Source organism: Xiphophorus couchianus, chromosome 18 (assembly GCF_001444195.1).
Source record: "Xiphophorus couchianus chromosome 18, X_couchianus-1.0, whole genome shotgun sequence".
Taxonomy (NCBI): domain Eukaryota; kingdom Metazoa; phylum Chordata; class Actinopteri; order Cyprinodontiformes; family Poeciliidae; genus Xiphophorus; species Xiphophorus couchianus.
Window position 1 is genome coordinate 7,365,620 of NC_040245.1, and position 22,050 is coordinate 7,387,669.

Below are 22,050 nucleotides of genomic sequence, written 5' to 3' on the forward strand. Positions count from 1 at the left end.
TTTCACTGTTTTGCCATGTTATGATGATATATCTAAAGCCATGGTTGTTTAAAATTAAAAGTCTAAAATGTGCCACCTTTCATTTTTCTAATTTATTTAGAATTGTTTCGGAACACATTCTGTGTCTTCCCAATATTTCCATACATTTTGCAATTAAAATGTCTCGTCACCCGTGAAAGTGAACAGGTATTCAAACGTTGTTAAAAATACTGGGAACATAAATTAACTTTGGACAAATTTAGTACATTTGACAACTAAGCATCTGTTCATTTAGGTGAACATCATGCATCACTGTCTGTCTTTGAGAAACCATTACAGCCACTAACTCTTCCTAAAAACATGTTTATTTATAATACAGTACTTTTGTTGTTGCTGTGGAAATACTACTTAAATTGAAAGTCAATTTAACCCTATAAGCCCCAGCGTTTTAATATCACGTCTCTATTTCACACACAAAAGAAAATCAAAATTTTCAGGGGTTTTTTTACACAAACATTAGAGATTAGACCCTATTGTTCAGTTATTGAATGCTATTGGGTAGGGGATTTGTATTTACGTCCTCACCTCAGAGTCAGAAACTACCACAACTTGAAAATCTTTGGCTGAACTGGATCTCTATGAAGATCTCTGTGATTCACTAGACCAGACTATTAAAAATAGATGTTTTCAGTTTTTTGTGGTGATCATTAAAGTGTCTAGAAAATGTGCACATACATGATTTTTGCAACACTTGTACAAAATGCTAAATAGTTTAACATTTAATGTTATATTTTCATAAACCTTACAAAAACAAAATCTAAGAATACATTTTCATCTCAAAAGTACTCCTATGAAACGATCAACATGGCCGAACTCTTTTTAAAAAAAATGTTTTATCACTTTTAATATTCCGAGGTTAAAAGTGGGAAGTAATGAGTGAAGACAAAAATCTGAATGACAGAGAGAAGAGACAGAAACAAACAGAGAGGAGAGTGTAAGAAGTGCAACAAATAAAGTGAGAATGGTAAAATAAGTAGCCAATTCATATTTTTCATAGTTTTAAAACATATGGTACTATTAATGTGCTTGCTGCATAGAAAGTCTAAATGCAACATCAATGAAAACCTGTTAAAAGTCAGAAAAAAAACTATTTATAACTTTTTTAATGCCTAAAAAGAAACAAAAATAATTTCTGATGGAGGTTTTTGTTTATTTTCTTTTTTTTTATTATTTTATCTCACTTGCATATATGTTTATATGTACAAATTTGTTTTAACATTGCAGAGAAGCTATTTTTACTGCTACATTTGCTCAAGAGGCTTTACTTAAAAGTACTTTTTACCTTGACTTTGGGAGAAGATGTCAGTGTAGAGGTCTTCTGCCGCATCAGAGCGCCGTGGTGGAAGGTAGCAAAGCTGACGGCGGTCCACTGAGGGCAAAGTGTTGACCGTCAAAGCCAGAGACACTTGGGAGAATGCAGCCTTCATGTCTGAGAAATTGAGACTGTGGGAGTCTTTCCCATTCAGCTGGAGAATTTCATCTCCGGCATTCAGACCTGTTAAAATGTAAAAAGCAGATTCACTTCAGATTATTCCCCTTTAAATTATTCATGCAAGAGTTAAACTTTTTAAACTGTCTGCAGTGACAGATAGAAATATAGTATGTCCAGTGTTTCCAGGAATGTTTAACAAAATCAATGAAAGTAGGAGTTAGTTGAACTTTGAAGATAGTTTTACATTCCTTGACATTTTATATGCAAACCATTTACTTTTCCTGAGTTTTAGTTTTAAGTGGAACCATCTGTCTTAAAAATGAAATGGACAGTTTGGAAAAACTGAAAATATGACAACATAAAACAGGTGAATAAAAAAAAGCTCTTTTTGTCACCTAAACCAGGCCCAGATAAAAATCCACATGAGCAATCTGACACCCTTTTAAGTTAAAAGTGTCTAGAGGCAAAAGAACTGCCAAATAGCGATGTGACAAAACAAAGATAAAGGACATGAATGGATCATAAATCATTCATAAATAACATTTCTGCATTTTATTCTTTGACATTTGAGTAAGACTAGAAACCAACAACCAGACCTGCATAAATCAAATCTTTGCCTGACTTTTCAAGATTGCGTAAAAACCCATTTATCCTCATTTATGGGATAACACTGGCCAAGTTACAAGTTCATCACTAATCTGCATGAATATGAAAACAGTAATTTTTAAAAAATGTAATAAAAATTCATAAGTGGAGGGAAACATCTAATGCATTTTTTACTGCTCTTTGCCATCTTTGTAACAAATTAACTGCAACTGAAGATAGCTCTTCTATGAGACACAAACCTTTGGCAAAGGCTAATCCCCCAGCCTTCACATCAGTGATGTAAAGCTGCTGTACTCCATCTTCTTCCACCACTGAGATAGAAAAACCTGATGGGGAAAAAAGGGAAAACCAGAAGGGTTAAAAAAGGAACACGACTCATGTCAGGGTGAAACATGATCATTTCTTTCTCATCAAAACAAAAGCGGAAAATATGAAATTTTCATTATTAAACAAAAACTGCTCTTACCATAACCAATCATACAGGATTCATCTCTGTCAAACTGGATTACTTTAGTTATTTTGGAGCAGAGTTCAATTTCTTTGTACAGCTGTGAAGAACAAAAAGCAGTTATTACATAAATCCTGAAGCTCTGTCTAACTTTAGTCATAGTGTGGTGGGTGGGTTATCGACAGCAGAAAAATAGAGCATTCATTTTCTTCCTCCTCACACAAAGCAGCACTAACAATATCTTGACAGGAAGGATGTAAATACAAGAATGTATCGGTTTATTGTGAAAAGGTCTCCATATTCATGTTTTGGAGCATGATCTCCCACTGATTCTCTCTTTCTTATGAATGAAGTATTTTGCCTTGTGAGTCCTCATACAGCTAACGCACTTTAAGATTTATTTTATTAAGTTTAACTTCCTGAAAGCTTTTGGGATGTAAGGAAAAAGATCATTTCCAATCAGGCAGTCAAATATACCAAGTCATAGATGTCCTCTTCTGGCTTGGGAATGTAGAATTGCGTTTGGTTTTCCATAAAGAACTTAAGTCGCAAGTAGTGTTTGGTTGGGTCAAGCTCATGGGTCTGCAAATACAAGAACAAGTTGTGTTTAAATACCAAAGTAAAATATTTTTTCCCCTCATATTCTCATAACAGCACATATGCATACAGACCCTTTGACAGAGCAGGCTTAGCATAAAAAAGATACATGTTCTAAGTTATATTTAAGGCATAGTTCTGTTACCTTGCATATAGACTCCAGAACACACAGTGCAGACTCTCCTGGCTGGATGGTGGTTAACACAGGCTGGTCATTTGGCAGACAAACCCAGGAGGGAGTGAGGTTTTCAGGAACCCACATGTCGCTATCAGTGTTTGGTCGCGCAAGGTTTTTCACAGTTCCGTCCTCTGTTTTCTGACAACACGGATATTAGAAGGCTGGTAAATTACAGTCCTTTAATTAACTGTAGTCCTTTAATTTTATCATCTCGGTAGAACCTCGCTTCCACTCTTTTCTTAAATAGTTATTTTTACTCAGAGTTCACCATTTTAATTTCGGTAGTTGTTTATAATATGCTGGAGCATTTGTAAAGTAGAATATCATCAGAAATTAAGTTTATTTCAATATCTCTGTTTGAAAACTGGATGAGTGAAACTGATTCTTTCATTGGTAGAAAAACAAATTAATGTGAATTTGGGTGATTATTAGCAAAACTTCAATCTTGAAAAAAATAGCATATAACTTAAGCCCAATATCAGTGGCCGGCACCACTAAATAAAAAGTTAGTGGTCCCAACCACAAACCACTTATTATAAACATTAGAATGTAGTAAATAATCTGCCAGAGAAACAAGTACTTTTTCATCAATGTGAAGGAATTATTTATTTAAAACAAACTCCTTTAGCCTGCTGAAACGTTTGGAAAGACTGAAATAAAGTATGTCTGACCTATTTTTTACAGACTAATTTGTGTTAACAGAGAGCAAAAGCTTACTGTGTTTTCTTTCCCAGAATCAACAAATATGCGATCTACTGTTTTTTTCTCTGGCTCTTCACCATCAGCAAACACCTGCAAGGCCAAAAAGAAAGTGAGAGGTGTAGTGTTACCTCAGGCAGAATAGAGAAGGGCTGTTTTTAAACAAAAGGGCAAAGGAAAAAGATCTGTGCGGATAACTCTGTTGTGCCAGTACCATGAGATTCAAAAATATCTATTCAATAATGTAGGACCACACAGACCTGGCTAACCGTAGGGTGGGCTTTTGTTTTCTTCTTTGAGGTTGTGTCTACACCCCAGAGGGAGGAAAACCTGCTTTTGCGCTTGTATGAATGAGACATGGCTTGCGTTCTGCGTCTTACTCCAGTCTCTGTGCGAGCTGCCACCTGCAAAAACATAAATAATTTTTTTTTTTAAATCATGTTCTACGAGATCTTCGTGACAAGACACTAACAAATATTTTGAATATTTATCAGAAGACATTTAACTCACAAACATCTAATTGCAGTACACATACATCTAATGCTTTTAAATAGGCTCATACTCGTACAGATGTTTGTGAATGTAGGGATAGGCAAATGAGGCAAATAAAACAGCAAGCCAACTCTTCAAATCACAAACTGCTACCAAACAGCCTGAACGCCCACCTGCCCTAGAACGCTGCGTTGGTGGTTGCAGAAGAAAAATAGCACCTGAATGAAGTCCAAAAATCAAATTGACGTTTCTCTCTGGAACAGTTCGTTTTGTATTTGGAGTGCATAACCCTGCTGTAGCCGTAGGAGGCTGGCACACAACTAAAGCCTATCAAATGGTGACCCCTGGTAAACTCAAGCACCTAAATAGCCATCGTGGCATAAAGAATTATTATTTGAGGCAATTTTCTGTGCCAGGTGAGTCATCAAGTTAACTCTGTGCTGCCAAAATATACTATGAAGGAAACTGTGCTAATGCTTTCTCAAAAAATGTCCTCCAAACTGGAAAATTGAATATTCAACAATATTACTTTGAATATTACAATGAAAATATTGGTTGTGATTGACCAACATTTTGTACCATGAAGCATCATGTTGTACTTTGATCAGGTTTACCCATAAAAACGCAAAACATCCTTCCAACTAGCCAAAAATGCAATTGGTAAACAGTTTGAATAGATGACACTTGCTATGTTACAGTCTATCCAAACAGTCCTTTACAGTTATTATGTTGAACAGTTTGGTTTAAATGCATGTACACATGTAGCAAGATCATATATTATGGTTAACTAAAGTCAGAATGAAGTATAAAGAGGATAACTACCAGTGCATGAAAGGAAGAGACTGAGAATATTCCCAGTCTGCCCATGGTCAGCTTGGTGGGGCGGGAGGCAAAGGCCAGGAGGCGTTTAGGGTTGGGCAACTCTCCACCTTGCAAGCTGGCCAGGTAGCACCGAAAGCGAAACAGATCCATGTGGAACTGCTCCAGGTTCTGCTCCCACAAGAAGATCTGTGGATCGAAAGAGACACAACAACACATATATTTAATTATTTGTCAACTTCAAATTAATATAGAGCATCTTTTCTCTTACTGAAAAGCTCTATTAGTTTATTCAAAGCTATCTGCACTCTCTGGGCCAAATAGTTAAATATTTATTGGGCCAGTAGAGCGGGAGATTGTTATTATTCACTGGGCCGTCTCCTCCCAGTCACGGTTCTGAGCTGGTGTTTGAAAAAGGTTTCTGACATTGCCATTTCCATGGGAGAAAGTTCTGTTTTACTGCCAAGTAACCCAGAGATGGAGAAACAATGCTGCACATTCCACTGGCAGACAGAAGCAGGAAGAGTTTCAGATTTTTAAGGACCAGTCCTACATCCATTCAGCTCTGCAAACTTTCCAACCTGACGTTGCCAAGCAGAGCAGCTCCAACCAGGCAGTTCCCTTACCGACCAAACAAAGGCCATTTGATGTCCCCGCTCTGTAAGCAATCCTATTAGACACAATGTGAGCTTCTCATTTATTGGAGAAAGGGGCTCTGTTCAGCAGTGCCAACAGCATACCAAGTTCAGAAAAAGTATGTGTGCAGCACCACCAGCTGTTCAGACAATAACTCTGAAAATCTTTTAGCTCGTCTCCTCATGCAACCTTTTCTTCTCTGCCCCACTCTTGTTTTGTCGTGATAAATCTCTCCTGCGCTGATTGTGAAACAACTACCAAAATAGTCAAATTTATAATGCACATTCTTCCTCTTCTTTTACTTTAGATTAAATGCAGCTTTTATTGCATTACTAATCAGAAATGTCATTCAGTATGGCGTTACTTGGAAACTTTAACATTCACAATCATGACACTTATAAAAAGTTTGAGAACTACCATTCATGTGTCGTAATTTCATTATCATTGATGGATCCGTTTCAGACGTGAAACGCTGTTTACTCAGAAAAGCTTCTTTAATGAAGTGGAGCATTATTTAAACCAAATTTTAACCTAGAAATTTTATCACTTGCGTTTTAGTCAACATACATTAACATCAACAAAATAAACCTTTTCTCCTTTTAGGTATTTTGAAAACAATATAAGTGAGTCAAAACATATTTTGCATTTTTAATAATGAGTCTTTAATTTTGGTTTTAGTGCAACTCTAATACACCCCTTTCAGTTTAACTCAGTTAAAGCCAAAATGATAGCATGGAAAATATAAAGTTATCTCTTTTGGAAACATTTGCTTCACATATTAAGTAACAAAAAGGGGGGGAATTTTATTGTTCCAAACTTTAAATAATACTTTCATCTTTTTTGGCATCATCAAAATAAATAAATTATATTTCAAGCGGAAACTGTCATGTAATTAACAGCTAAAAATCTCAAAGTGAACTGATTGTTAAAGCTTGACCTAGATAAAATGCAGGATTTGAGAACAGAAAGTTCAACACATCAACCGATGGGATAACACCCAACAATCCGGCAGAGTGAGGGGCGTATCAGCGAGGGTTATGAAACCTACTTGATCCAGGATTGTTTTCCTCTTCTTGGTGTCAGTGACAGCAGACAGTTGCATCTCTCCCATCTTTTTCATCTTTTCATCCATGTCGATCTTCTGCTCCAGCTTCTTGATCTCAGCACGCAGCAGCCTAACGGTGTCCTCTCTGTGATGCTGGCGAGCGACGGCTGTGGCGCATGCTGAGTGGATGGCTGTGATCCAGTTTTCTAGCTCTGTCTGGCTGCAAGTCTTCATGGAGGCAGAAAGTACAAGTTTAGAGGTTAAACGCGTTGACATGCGATTTGTTGTAAAAAGTATTCATGTTCCTTTTATCTATGTTTATATTTTTCGTCACATTACAACCATGAAGTTTGATTTTGTGATAAATCAAAGTTCAGCACATCAGTCGATCAAGTGTGTAAACTGTAAATGAAACTATACATTTAAAGAAAAAATAATAAAACAATCAGTTTGCCTCTTGAAAATGTGTGCATTTATTCTTTGTCCAAATATATCTTTTCTGTTACATCCTCAGATGTTTGTTAGACAACAATGGTTAACCAACAGCATCATGAAAACTGGAGAACACAGCAGACGAATCAGGAACAAAGTTGTGGATATGTCTGAATGTCCCGAGCTTTCAAATCTCACAAATATCTGGTCGATGACTGAAAGGAATGGCACAACTGCAAACCTAATATGATGTCAGTTGTCTTAATTAAACTGACATTCTGGGTAAGAAGAGCATTAATCATAGAAGCAGCCAAGACACAGATTTGATGAAAATATGGATGGAGCAAAATACAGACCAAACCTGGAAAAAAACAACTTTATCAAGGCTGCAAAATACTTGATACTGGGGAGGACGTTCATCTATCAGCTTGATAACGAACCTACGTACAGGCAGAGGACAATTTAGATTGAAGCATGTTCATGGGTGGTGGCTGAATTCAAAAGAATGCATTATTTTTCATATTTCTGGTCTCTCACACCAAACTATAGTAAAACAATTGGAAGTTTGTGCTGAACACTTATTTATTGCTTTGATAGACATTCCTATAAAATCTTCTACAGTAAAGCTGAGACTTTGATTTGTTAATGTTTATGGAAACAATAATTATTTAAATATGTTGAACCTTCATTTTGCAATGGCTATCTGGTGACACCGAAACATTTTCTTACCTGGAAAAGGTATGCATCCCCCAAGGAATTGCTGAGGCAGAACACAAAGTCCTTTTTGGGGTGCTCAGGCACAGCCTGGACGATACTGTTCTCCACCCATATGGCATGCTTGGGAATACTGTTGTTGTCAATCCCTGACCGGCCATCAGTTTCATAAAAGAAGAGAGTGCATCCTGGAAAACCAAAAACGTTTTTTAAGAAGCATACTTGCTGCTTCCAGTCTTCATTTTCCATGAAAGCCTAAATCACTTCAGCAATTTACTTCTGCTCTCCAGTGGCCAAGATTAAGAAGTGCAGCAGTGCTGACTTGGAGAAGGGCATGATTTTTATTTGAAAATACTGTCAAGCAACACAAAGGTAAAAACACAAGTTTATATGAAGTGCTGTTTGTATGATGCACCTTACCTGTACCAAGGTATGCAAATGTTTTAAGTCAAACATGTCATTATTAATATACAATTTAAACCAGAAGTTTACATACACTATATAAAAAGGAAGGTGCAGCTTGGCTACGATTTCTACATGCCTGAATGTGCTACTTTTACCTCTTCAAAAAATTAAGCACAATTATAAAGGCAATGTCCAACCATCACACTGTCCAGTTAGGAAGATGGGTTCTGTGTCAAAGAAATTGATGTCTAAAATGTGCATTTCAATCGCAGAACAAAGGCTAAAGGGTTCATAAAGATGCTCGCTGAAGATCCTTTCAGCAACTAAGAAGCCATTTCACTGAAAAAGTATAGTTTGCAACGACACTCAAGGACCACGATCCTTATATTTGGAGTCACATCTTGTGTTCTGCTCAAAACTACTTGAAGAGTTTAGCCATAACAACCATTTTTATGTTGGGAAGAATAAAAGAGGAAGCTGGAAAGTTTCAGGGGTGACAAGTGCAAACAATTTGTGGTTATAACTGAAAGGTTGTTTGAGTGTAAACAAGGTGGCCTACGAAACCTTACCATTACTAAAATTCTATGAAACTAGTGTGAGAAACTAATTGAAAGATACCCAGAATATTTGACCCAGTTCAGGCAGCTTTAAGCTATTCAAACAAATAAACAAATAATTTTAGAAATTCAAATCTAAGACAGGAAAAATTTGTACTGATTCCATATCTGACATTGAGAATAAAAAGGGATGTAAACCTGTGGTCTTAGTTATAATTTTAGAGTTATTTAGTAATGTGTGACACTAATGCTGCACTGTGTTTGAACTTACCTTTTAGGGAAACCCAGTAAGTCTTCCACTTGCGTCTTGTGGCAGACTCAACTTTCTTGTTCTTTTTGTGCACAAGGAAGTTCTTTACAGCAAGTTTTCCAGCTTTCCGGACCATTCCCTGGACGACGCTTAGCAACAGATCAGACTGGTAGGCGGAGCTCATGGTGCTCTGCTCATCGCTAAGGGCGGAGCCCGCTTCCTCCAAGCTCTCCGTCTGGCAGGAACTCATTTGTAGTTCTTGACGGAAGTTCTCGTACACACCCTGCACACCCTCGCTGGCGCCACCGCCGCCACTGCTGCTGCCGCTGTCACTGCCAACAAACACATTTCGCCCGTGCATGGAACAGACAGAGAAGGACGCCGACATCGTCTTGTAGCGTCGAGGTTGGTGCACTGCCTCAACCATCACCCCGTCGATCCCGCTGTCTTCATATTCACTGCCGTCTCCGGCCGTGACATCCTGGAAGATGAAACAAGGCAGGTGAGACAGCATGGCAACCGCCTGTTCTTCATCACCAGGAGCACAGGCAGGAAACAATAAGAAATCATGAACGATAACTCAGTAATATCTCCAGATACATAATAGAGCTATTCTTGAAAAGCAAGGAAGTTTTAAAAAACCCCAGACTACTATAAACTAAAGCTTGATCTAGAATGTCTAATGCTCAGATTCTGCTTAAAATTAATGAACAGTAAGGATTCTTCTGCATGAATACGGCCTGCCCTCCCTGTGGCACCACAAGGTCTGCACTCTCCTTCTCACAGGGCCAAAGGCTCCTGGGAGATAAAAGGGGACACACAGAGCCTGGTATCTCCATCTGGTCACATGACCTAATCATGCACGCTGGAGCTCTATTCAACAAGGTTGACGGTATCCTGTCATGATAGGGGCCACCACACACGTTTTACTGTTACACTCTTGCACAGGCCTCCCCCTCATTATCATAACAAAGGCCCTGGCATTTCTAACACAGTGACTAAATCTGTGCTCACTCCCTCCCTTCTCTCTAGTCTCCTTTCCCAGGAAAAAAAATGGTTTCATTAGAGGTGAAATGCAAAAACTTTATGGGGTGGGTTCAATACAAGAAATTCACAATGAGGATTATTAATAATCATCAAAAATAAAATAATGCCATGTGTTGTCTTGACTGTGGTCATTAACAGTTTATCCTTTGCATTAATTAGCAAATTATGACAAAGTATTTGCTTCATTAGAGATCTTAGATAACTTTATTTGTCACACTTATTTTAGATAAACTAAAATTTTGATATGAAAGATAACCAGAGTAAGTGCAAATTATTTCATTGAGTAGGCTAAAAATGTATCCATATTAACGTGATCCCAGTAACTGTCTCCTATACATAGTAACTTTTGCATCCTTTAGCAGCAACAACTGCCATCAAGTATTTGAGACTGGGAATCTTTTACGTCACTATGGAGAAATTTGGTGGGCTTGGTGGATTGGATCATTGAGTTACTAGATGACAAAACCTAAAATTATGGCAGGTAGCACTGATTCTGAAGAAGCAAAGTAGCCACAGACCATCACACTACCACCGCCACTTTTGACAATGACTACTTTCTTGTTTTTCTGAAAATTGCCGCAATCACAGGAGATATACCTGTGGAAAAGTTTTACTGTTGTCTCTTTTGTCCACAGAATATTTTACAAAAGTCTATTAAGATGTTTTTTGGACCTTTGTGGTCCAAAAGAATAAAGACAGTTGTGGTTTATTCTATATTTTTGCTTGAGTAGTCAATTACAACTGTAATATTAAATATGCTAAAGGAACAAATGTACCTTTTCCATTCTAGGAAAATGTAAAGGTCATGTTACAACATTTTGTGTTAATACCTTGATGCGACAACACCTTGGTGTGTTTACTTAAGCTTATCCTGTTATGAACAGTTGTTTCATTTTTCATGAGTCCATGTCACATTTCAGAAATGATATGCCAAATATTATTAGAAATGTGAAAGGTGAACTCAGATAAAGCAAAGATCTCACCTGTATGGTCTGTGCCCTCCGGCCCTGCATACTCTTGCACATTGTGGCTTGGAGGTTGCTCAGGCCTTCAGACAGGCAGTGGGAACGTCGGCAGGGAAGAGTGTACGCGCTGTATGAAGTCCCATCCTCCTCTGATGGTGACAGCCTCTTACCGTCATCTCCCTCTCCCACAGATCTGTTGGTATCATGCCACTTGGCATAGCGGCCGTGGATTCTGGAGGCTGGGCTGGTGTCACTGTACAGTTCATCCAGCGAGTTTGCTCTGTCGGCGGAGTCTGTTGGGCTGAACTGCATGTGGCCTTCACAGTCAGCAAAGTCTCTCTCGTTAGCCATGTCGATGATCTCCTCAGTGCTGGTTAAATTATCTTGACTGACATCAGACAGGGAAAATTCTAGGCTGTCATCTCGCCAGGTGTCTGCAGATTTCGATCTCTTTTTGAAGCTGATTGTCTCTTTGGAGCACTCTAAGGTCTGCTGAATATATTTAACCTCATTTGTGTACACTTCCTCATCCTGCGTCTCTTCCGCAGTGGGACCAGGTAGGGTTATGTGCATTGTATTCATATGCAGTGAGGGATTGGCCAGATCATTATGAAAGGATATAGGGCGCAAACTCATTGCCACACGATCCACCCAAATGGGGCTTCCGAAGTCAGGAAAGTTGTTTGTTTCATTGAAGGGCTCCAAACCATTGTCAGCTAGGGACTGTGGGATGCTGGGGGTACTACTTGACCGAGTGCTTGTCTCAGAGTTTCTGTGCTCCATTTTCCCCGACGAAGCATGCCGAGAACGCCTTGACTGTTTGTTGGAAATGCGTAGAGACCGAGACATGTGCTTCCGTGACAAATAGCCACGTCCAGTACTGTAGAGGGCATGTTCCCCGTTTTGGCTCTCAGTGTTCCCCATGATTTAGAGTCTAAATAGAAAAGAGATACATTTATTTTCTGCTCCATTTACAAATAAAACTAAGAGACATGGAAACTGTTCAATATTTTTGGCATACCTGCAGAACTTTAATGATTTTTCTGGCATCTTGTCACCGAATCTTCAGACGACTTGAGACCTCAGCAGCTGTCAGGTCCACAAAACCCTAAAAAAATACAAATTCATGTTTGTTTTTCAAGAAAACATTCTTTATTTTATTTTAGTAAGTAAAAAAAAAACAATGGCAACATTACAAGAAATTGTAAAGTATACAAAACTAATTTTAAAAAATTGTAGTTTGGAAAAAGAAGATAGGAGGCAGTTTGCCACTAGTGACCTTCCTGTAAGGAACACACATTAACAACAGAACAGGTAAATTGTTTCCAGTCAAGTGTAAAACTACAAAATATGTTGATTTAATTAAACACTAACTTTATTGAATTTTACACTCCTAAACTTATCTTCCCATATTTTTAGACAGGAAACACTGTACATGAGCAATTTTTAGTGCATTTCACAAAGAAGGATCATTGGTGGCACATCACCTCTAACCTCCATTTTCCATCTAAATTACCACTGAGTTCTTTGTAAATAACAACCCATTGAAACCATCACAATATGTTAGAAGTTCATAAAATAAAAAATGCACAAATTGTGCCATTTTGAGGTTTTTCAAGGTGGTAGTTTTAGTTTTGGCTCTTCTCAAACTAGCCATTAGCTCAACCCCAAAGAGCCATTAGCTCTGGATCCCTAGTTGGATCCAGAGTAAATCCAACTACTCTGGATTTAAACTAAATAAAGACTCTCTATTTCAGATAAACAGTCATCTTACTTATAATGTTTTGATGCAAATATCAGCAAAAATCCTGAGTTATAACTTTGAGCCAGTAAAGACAAAAATATAAATATAAGAAATGATGTATGCATGTAACCTGCTACACTTCCTGAAGGAGATAACAAAGGGACATTAATTTCAATAAGGGACATAAATAGCAGTGTAATAGAGTAAAGCAAATGCAACTTCAGCTAAACAACCTTTTACTTTCTGACCAAGTTTTGGTTATATTAACCAGCTAAAACCTCCTATTAAACTGTAACTATATGATTGAGTCAACCCCTTTTAAAATGCACCAGAGACTGCAGTGACAGGCTGAGTGAACATGAGTTATTTAAAGCTGAAGTGAACCAACGTGTTGTTCAATTACCATTTGTTCTCAGAAGCTACCCGCTGCTGTAAAGAGGGACTGCAAGCAGGAGGAGGGTTTTCATCAGACCACTTATTCAGACTCCATCCACCGTCCTCAAGGCAGGACAACTCCCTCTGTTTTAAACCCAGAGACCATCAGCAGATGGGAGTGAAGATTACCCAGGGATGTAGCTCTTATCCCCCCTTCATGTTTCCTTCTCTGGCTTTAGGACTCTAGGGTTTGCAGTGTTTTAGTATGCATGTGTGTAGCTGATGCATGTAAGTGAAAAAAACCCCAACCTCCTGCTGCTGCATGCACTCAAGCTTGCAGTGATGGGAGTGTTACATAAACTCTTGCTGACCTTGTTTTTCTACCTTGTTGCGCCCATTTCTCTCTTAATTATGTTCTCTGATCACCACTGACTTGGACTGCAATGGATAATGGTTTAGATTATTAATGTAATCCTCCTCCTTTTATATAATTCACAGGAAAACAAACAAACAGGAACAAACACAAAGTGTAAGTGCCTGCAACATATTACCCTCTGTGCTACATCAGGGTTGTACCATTTCCTGCTAAAACTTCTTCATATTTTATTTGTTTGAATGTTAAAAATTAATGGTTCTGCAGATGTCATCTGTGTAGAGAAAAAGGATGTATTTTACACCTGAAGTCCAAATCTGTGTCTGCGAATGAAGGTTCGGCTACATAAAGAGGATCTCTAAAACTGTGGAATCTTGTACTATATTATATTATACAAATTGTTCAAGTATTAATACTGCATCAAGATTTATTCACTTGATAGCAAGTTGGACAGCAAACTGCACACAAATGTTTTTCTTGTGGCACAGTACAGTCTATTGTCCACTGTAGCTTACTAGTGAGTGTATTTATGAGAAAACAGAACTTATTCAAATGTCAACAGTATATTCACTGATCACTGTCCCAGATATCCTCCTATAAAAAGATAATAGTAAAAGACAGTTCTCTATTAAGGCTTTTTTTGGCAACAAAACTCATGACAACTGAGCATGACTGAACCTACCTGCCTCTTTAACCCAATATAACTTGCAACATATGAGTGCTTTTGCTTTTTAAGCCTGGATCCACAAATTAAGGTAACAATTTTAAGACACATGAACTGTTAAGTAACTGAAAGACAGAAATCTGGGATAACAATATCTCTCTGTCTTACTAACCTGCAATAGAAAACAAGTAGAGTATTGTTCCAGCTTTTTCTAACCCGACTTTCCAATCCCCTTTAGTACTTGTGTGTGTAAATTGTGTAGTTGTAACACTATAAAAAAACACTCCAAATTAAAAAAAGGTTTCCACAGTGCTAGGGCCAACCAAACTAAACAGGAATAGATCTGTTTCTCTTCTTGACACTACCCAGCACAGAAGCAATGTAGCCACTAGTGAAAATGTCAATCATTCCACATTGATGCATGTGCAGGGAAAGCATCATGCCACTGGGATTGTTGGACACCGTTCCTGGTCAGTTCAGCTACGTGTCATAAATCCTCAGAGGGGCTCATCAACATAACCATGCTTTCCACAGAAAACAGTCTTTAGTCGCATCACAAACTGCTACCCCTGTCTTGGAAAAACAAAGTACACGTGAACATTTATGGATTTTGCTTAAAGCTTCACTGGTGCCCTGGGACTTTTAAGTTTCCTAAATATGAGGTAAACAGTGATTCGCCTCTCATTTCAGTGGGATGTGTAGGTACACAGAATAGCTTGACTCATAATTTGCTTCTGTAACAACCCAAAAATAGGAACATAACCACAAGACTTTTTTAATGCATCTACATAACAGCAACAAAACCGCTTTTAGGAAAGTAGAGATCCAACAAAGCTACCATCTATTTGGGAAGGTGTGAATACACGGAAAGCATTTTGCTGCCTTTAGGTAGGCAAAAAATATACATTTATCTGTACCTTATTTAACCATAAAAATTTTTTTGAGATGTGAAATCTTGCAAAAAGACGGAGACGAAGTTAGTAGTACTGCTGGGTTCAAATTCTGGCCTGAAGTCTTTGCGCATAGATTTTGTATGTTCTCCCTGTGCATGCAGGCATTCTCTCAGGGTACTCTGACTTCCTCCCACAGTTACGAAACATCACTGTTGAGTTAATTGGTCCCTCTAAATTGTGTCCAGGTGTGAGTGAGTAAATGGTTGTTAGTTACGTAAATTTTTGTGTTTCAAGTTAAAATCTTCTTTAAAAATAAATACATTTTGCTCTAGAAGCTTGTCGCATTTGTTAGATGTTTTTCATGTCGTACTTACTTTCCATACGTCAACTAAAGCTGTTTGGAATCTGAGCTGCAGCCTTATGGTTTTATGTTTGCAGTTTTTTGTTTGCGCTTCAGTGGGAGCTTCCTGGGACATCCACTCTTTGGAGTATTGCCAACTCTCTTAAATGCTGTATCCACAGAAATCATTCTCTCTGCAGAACGGGTGTCTCTGAATTATCCTGGACTGGCCTTATAATCCACAGTGATTCTCCAGGATCAATACTGAAGTGCTTTTCAAATGCATTTTGTAAAACTGGATTCTAAAGATCAGCAAACTGCAACAACATTCGGTCACACTTAATGATAATTAAGTAAATCGATGCATCTAGTAAACTGCTCCCATCTGCTAATTAATCTCATAATTCAAATACACTGCTTTTCCATTATAGCTTAAGTTTTTGTTAAATAAATGCTTTTGTAGTTTTCCATTTGGAATTGTTATCTTTATGCATTCCCTGTAACACCACGATTTGTATAATGTCCTCATAAATAATTTTTTTTCTAAACAATGGCCTGAGGGAAGGGGGTGTCATTATGTCAAGTCTAAGCTATGTGAAGAGTAGATTTAAGGTCCTTTTGTTGCAAAACAACACTTAAAGGCACATCTTACGACTGAGAAATTCCTAGGCTTGCTGGAGCAGGAAGAGGAAACTGTCAAAACCCCCATTTAACTTTGTTCCTCAGACACTCGGGGACCCAAAGCCAACTTACTTTTATCTTCTGAGAATGCCCCCAGAGGCAAAATCGGATCTACCAACAGCTAAAACTGAACAAAGATTCTTCAAGTCATCAACTTTAAATATGCGGTCTAAATAGTTTAGCCACAAAGCCTATAAAAAATAAAGTGTAATATAAAAAGGCAACAAAAAAAAGATGTTTGCAGGGATGAGAAAAGTGCCTGACACCAACTATGCTGTTGAAAAGAATGCATTGGGCTCACTAGTGACAAGCTGAAACACAAAACCCTGTAATCTAAACACGGCAGGCTCTTAAGATAATAACACAGCTAGGTATACAGAACAGGGGAGGGGTTCGGCAAATTAGGGCTGCACTGAAGATGGATCATATTTTCTAGCAAATAAACTCACATCCGTATGTGTGCAGGAATAAGTCCCAAATAGCAAAACTATGACTGCTCGGTCGTTGTTTATCTGCATATAAAACTGTAATCCTAGTACTGTTTAGGCACAACAGTCCTATTCTGACAATAATTTTCCCACCCTCGTTTTATTTTATATTGTCTTTAAACTGAAATATCATTTTTTCTACATTTCTTTTTTTTTGAGTTCTCGTCATACTTACAGTATAGAGCTATACAGTTAAAACCAGAAGTTTACACCTTTTTTCTCACTGTCTGAAATTGAACCAGACCAAACGTCTCCTGTTATAGGCCAGTTAGAATTATCAAAATTATTTCTATTTATTAAGGTCCAAAATAATGACAAAACAAGTTGCTATCCTCGTGGTTATTGATGGTTGCAGGCTCAGTGTTGGGGCCAGTGGGGTCTGAGCTCAGTGGGGTGTTATCCACTAAGCTGACAAGTGGCCATCTGGAGTGTCAGTGAATGTCTGGCTGTGTTGTATATTGTGTGGTACTCCAATGCCTCAGTCAGAACCTGTTAACACCGTTCTCCCCCTCATTTAACAATGGTGAAATCTGTGGTGTCATTAACTGAAAATTAAAAGCCCGTGTCATATTATTATGATAATACTGTACATATAAATGTACATTAATCAAGCAAATCACATTTGTTGGTTTAAAATTAATTGCAGGTTTTAGGATTTACATAATATGTATAATATTACCTATTACTAAGACTACCCGTGTGTCTTATTGGACACATTGTTACATTTTAACAACTTGAAAGAATGATACATTGCACTTGCAGGGTATATTTGACCACATCTAAGTATGAAAATGTTCTGCGATATCACTTATGTTAATAACTCCTAGTGAAATGCATTCTATATTAATTCATTACAGACTGACGTTTCCAAGCGTTTCTTTGTACTAATTATTTTTCTGCTTGTAGCCAACAAAACATGACATTTAAGATTAGAATATTGAATCAGTGTAATACAACACATTTTAAATACAGAACTGTAGGCTTAAGGAAAAGTATATTTATTACCTGCTTAAATGTTTTCCTTTTAAAAGGCCAAACCAACTGGCATAATCGGAACATGTTTTCTTGTCATTAGGTTGGAAACTATGTGCTTTTTTAAACGCCATTTTCCACCAATAACGTCCCATCAAAGCAATTGTTTCCATCTTCTTTTTGGAAAACTTGGATGTTTTTCTTTGTTTTACACCCTATACATAGAAACATAGTGCGCCCTTAAAAAGGCTGCAGACCCCTGCTTTAGACCAAAGAAAAAAGTTCTGCTTCAAACAAACACACTGGGATGAAGGAACTGAACAGCAAGACAAATTACATGATTGCTGTTTGTCAATTAGTTTGTTTTCACTTTCAGGAACACAGTGTGAGATGTTAAAGTCAGAGTACACACGTTTGTGTAAAGCACCACGTGTTGTTCTTCCATACGAGCCCATCAGAGTCTAGAACCAATACTACTACAAAGTCATTTCATGCAGGAAAGAGTAACCACTTTACGCATTTACATTGCTTTACAATGTTAAAGCAATGATAGTGTGGTTGTTAGCAGGTTTTTAGAGCAGTGTAAAAAAAAAAAAGGTCCCGTGTTCTTTGAAGTGACATGGAGTTCAATGCTGAGCTGCAGCTGTTGTTAAAAAAGCCTAGCGACATCTTGGTCCCTACCAGTGTTTCCTCTAGGGTATCCCTGCTGCAGAGGTCACTACTATCCCTGGCAAAAATATGAAACCACCACATTGCAGGATGCTCACTCAGCTATTTTACTTTGTACTTAAAAAGAGCAAATATGACATTTTTATTTGACAACTGAACATTCTGGTTTTGTAAATCTAAAAAAGACTAGTAGTCGGATTTTTTCCAGATAAAAGTAGAAGGAAGTGTAATTCTGCAGTTAAGGTAGAAGTTTGAAAATAGAGCGCTTCTGTTTTGCAACTCCACAATTTTCAGTCAAAACAATGCAAAGGATCATTTTTGTACTTCACATTACAATATGCAACATCATTAATATAGAAACTTAATGTAGGAATTCATAAATACCTCAAAAATGAAAGGAAGAAACGCTAATATCATCTGTTCTTGATATTTAACATTTCACTTCAGTATCGGAGGTGCCAGTTCCAGGCTTTCTTCTCCACTGAGCTGCTACTCAAATGCCAACTCCAACACACAGACTCACAGTTTCTCATTGACAGCTTTTCAAAGCACCTCAACAGCTGCAAGTTGAAAGCAGTCATAAACCACTAGACCTCAGACCAGCATTAGGTTCCAATATTAGCACCTTCTCATGTTTATCATTTTGCCAGGGATAAAATTTGCATTTTTGAATCATGAAGGAGCCAGAGGAATTTTTGGTAAACAGTCCACTATCTTGTCTTTCAGTAAACAAATATCCATATGCAAATCAGAAAAAAAAAAACATTTACATCTGCAGTCTCACAACGGTTACATAGCTACATCCAATCAGAGGAATGAAACCGGTGACGATGTAGGAAAGAAAAATTGCCTGTTGACATTAATATTGTGAAACAATGCCCTATGTCATAAATGACTCTGACTGGCTTCATCTGAAAAAGGGTGGGTGGAAATATTAATGAGAGTTGTGCCAGATGCATAAAATGTGAGATTTGAGACGTAAACTGATCTCTGAGAACTAATACGCAACTTCAAAACATAACACTGTCCTCAAAAGAGAGAGCAAGATTCAGGATTTTTTCTACCTGGAGTTTATCAGGATTTCCATAAAATAAATATTTGTATATTTCATCATTAGGTGCTGAGAGTCCTTTTCAGTCTCAGATGTTTAAAAACAATTGAAGAGGGAAGAAGCTACGTCATATTAACATGAGGTTAATTCAGGATGCAAAAGACAGAGTGAAACTAATAGCAGATAACAAGAAGGATGAACAAACTACATTGTTTTATCAGTTTGATTTTTCAACCTTTATCATGGAACATGCTGGATTTGGAGATGTTAGCAGCTTTTCCTAAATCTCAAAGTCAAGGTAAGGATGGACATTCGTTAAAATACTCATACACAGACTACAATTTTAGCAACGCTAGCTGCGCTAACATAATCTGACATGTCCATCTCTATAGATCTCCTAAATTTGGATGCCAAAATATTTCCAAAAGGTCCAAACTTAAAGTGTAATCAAAACAATGGAACAATATTTTCCAAAAGATTCATTCATGCACTTCCCTTGGGCATTTCCAAAAAGCCAAACATCAGATTCCAGGCCAGTAAATGGAGAAAAACCATTCATGCTTTCAGTCTGAGTGCATTTCCTTTAAACACCACCATAAGTACACACTCCACTCAAAATCACAACTGGGTCAACGTCAAGAAGAATGTTCATATTTATGATTCCAATATTAATGAGCAGGGAATTCATGTTCCAGGTTGTTTTGCAAATAGAAACTAGAGACAGAATAGGTCTATTCCTGTTAGATGCCGCAGTGGGAAAAAATGTGTCTGTCTGTTCCTTACCTCATAGTGAATGCAAAAATCACTTTCCAAAATAAAAAAACTGCGCAAAAATTAAAAATGTTATCTTTTAATTCCTGCATAACGTCTCCAGCTCACCATCAAGGACAAATGTCCAATGTTCAACATCTTTAAAATATCTTTCTAAATCCCATAAAGTTGTCTATAGCACACCTCAACAATAACTTGCCTGAAGCTCCCAGCTTTCTGCTGTGATGCACTGTTCCACAGAGCAGAAACAAACAAGGTCTCGGCACACATGACTGCACAAAGCAAGGTAAAAATGAGTCAATTTCCTCTCAGCAACTCTGTTTACAGTTCCTATAACAGTCTTCTTTACTAAACTGCATGTGATGGACCCTAACACGTCTAAGTTAAACTTGACGTCACTGCTTCCCTGTGTGTAACCACATCATGAAGGTTAATACAAGCACAAAGGAAATAAAAGGTAAAAATAAGTGTTTAAATGTTAACAAATCTGCATGCATGTGAAATAACATTGGCTTTTACATTATGTAGAGAGAGATGTCTGCATAGTGGCCGTGATCCTGCATTCTGCTTCATAGGGTCAAAGCGTTACAAGCTTAGTTCTGAGAGACCACATGATCCTGACAAATGCTTGTGGCTTGTAAATCTACAATATAGCCTTTGTTTAACTGTACAGAGGCTTTCCAAGCTTAAGACTGTGCAAGCAAGCTCCTCCACACGTTTGCCTTTTCTGGAGACAATTGTTGAAAGAGAATAAAAGATAATTACATTTTCTGCATATTATTTTTGGGTACAAAGCTTTTCTTTTTTAAAAAAAAAAAATTTGTTTCATTATTAAGGTAGCTCTACTTGATTCAGAGGCACTGTTAAGATTTACAACCCAAGCCGTCAGAATCTGACCTCCTGTCCTGCTGAGCCTTGAACGGCACATACATTACCATAACTATGACAGCAGATGACCATTTCTCGCCCTTCTCCCCACCACAGGAGTCACAGCGCCTTTTAAGCACAATGCTCTGATTTTAAATGAACTCGGACATCATGAAGTCTGCAGCTACCCCCCTCCAGGATGTGCTCTGGGGATTCTTTCTGACTTTGACCACCTCTCACATTTGCAATTCATCATTTGTCTTTCCCAGCATCACAAAACCACCAGCAACTGCTTTGTCATTGCAACAACAAAGACGGGCTGCATTGTTTGCTTCCTGTAGCAATAGAGCGCAATTAAATATAGGTAATATTTTTTGCTTTATACTGGAGTTCTACATGTATAAAATGGTGGAAAACAAAGGTCCCTTTCCTACGTCACACGTTAAGCTTGGCCTGAAACACCTTCTTTACACATTGGGCCCTCATGTAAAAGCACAGATGAGGAATGGGAGGTTGTAACTGATACAGGGTGGATACGCCTCTCGACTGGCAAGGACACCAGGCACAGAGTCAGATTGCCATGTATGTGTGAAGAAGGGGGTGGATCGTGCAGCACACCTCTCTAACCAGCAGCACTTCTGTCAGTCGCAATTTTAACTCGCGTCTGTAAAAACACAACGATTCGGCTGCGAGCGCCTCTGTTTGGTCTGTGAGAATAACCAAACAGAAACAGCTGTGGTGTCACGACGACGTCCATTTACACCTAGAATGTTTAAGGAATATTTGAAATGAGCTGAGATT

General features: G+C 37.9%; 1 protein-coding gene across 3 annotated transcripts in view; it reads right to left on the reverse strand.

The window, feature by feature from the left end:
- The window catches only part of LOC114161546 (TIAM Rac1 associated GEF 1), a 49,511-nt gene that overhangs the window by 16,454 nt on the left and 11,007 nt on the right, over positions 1 to 22,050 (reverse strand). For 2 of the 3 annotated variants that reach the window (XM_028044864.1, XM_028044865.1), the window contains exons 2-14: positions 12,383 to 12,469; positions 11,380 to 12,295; positions 9,371 to 9,830; positions 8,153 to 8,325; positions 6,995 to 7,219; positions 5,314 to 5,499; positions 4,260 to 4,403; positions 4,018 to 4,092; positions 3,268 to 3,438; positions 3,003 to 3,107; positions 2,544 to 2,625; positions 2,317 to 2,403; positions 1,322 to 1,534 (exon numbers count right to left, since the gene is read on the reverse strand). In XM_028044864.1, coding sequence (XP_027900665.1) covers positions 1,322 to 1,534; positions 2,317 to 2,403; positions 2,544 to 2,625; positions 3,003 to 3,107; positions 3,268 to 3,438; positions 4,018 to 4,092; positions 4,260 to 4,403; positions 5,314 to 5,499; positions 6,995 to 7,219; positions 8,153 to 8,325; positions 9,371 to 9,830; positions 11,380 to 12,285 — 2,827 coding nt within the window. In that variant the 5' untranslated portion in view covers positions 12,286 to 12,295; positions 12,383 to 12,469. Of the gene's footprint in view, positions 1 to 1,321; positions 1,535 to 2,316; positions 2,404 to 2,543; positions 2,626 to 3,002; positions 3,108 to 3,267; positions 3,439 to 4,017; positions 4,093 to 4,259; positions 4,404 to 5,313; positions 5,500 to 6,994; positions 7,220 to 8,152; positions 8,326 to 9,370; positions 9,831 to 11,379; positions 12,296 to 12,382; positions 12,470 to 18,944; positions 19,048 to 22,050 lie in introns of those variants that run through there. The other variant, XM_028044866.1, reaches the window with a different exon arrangement.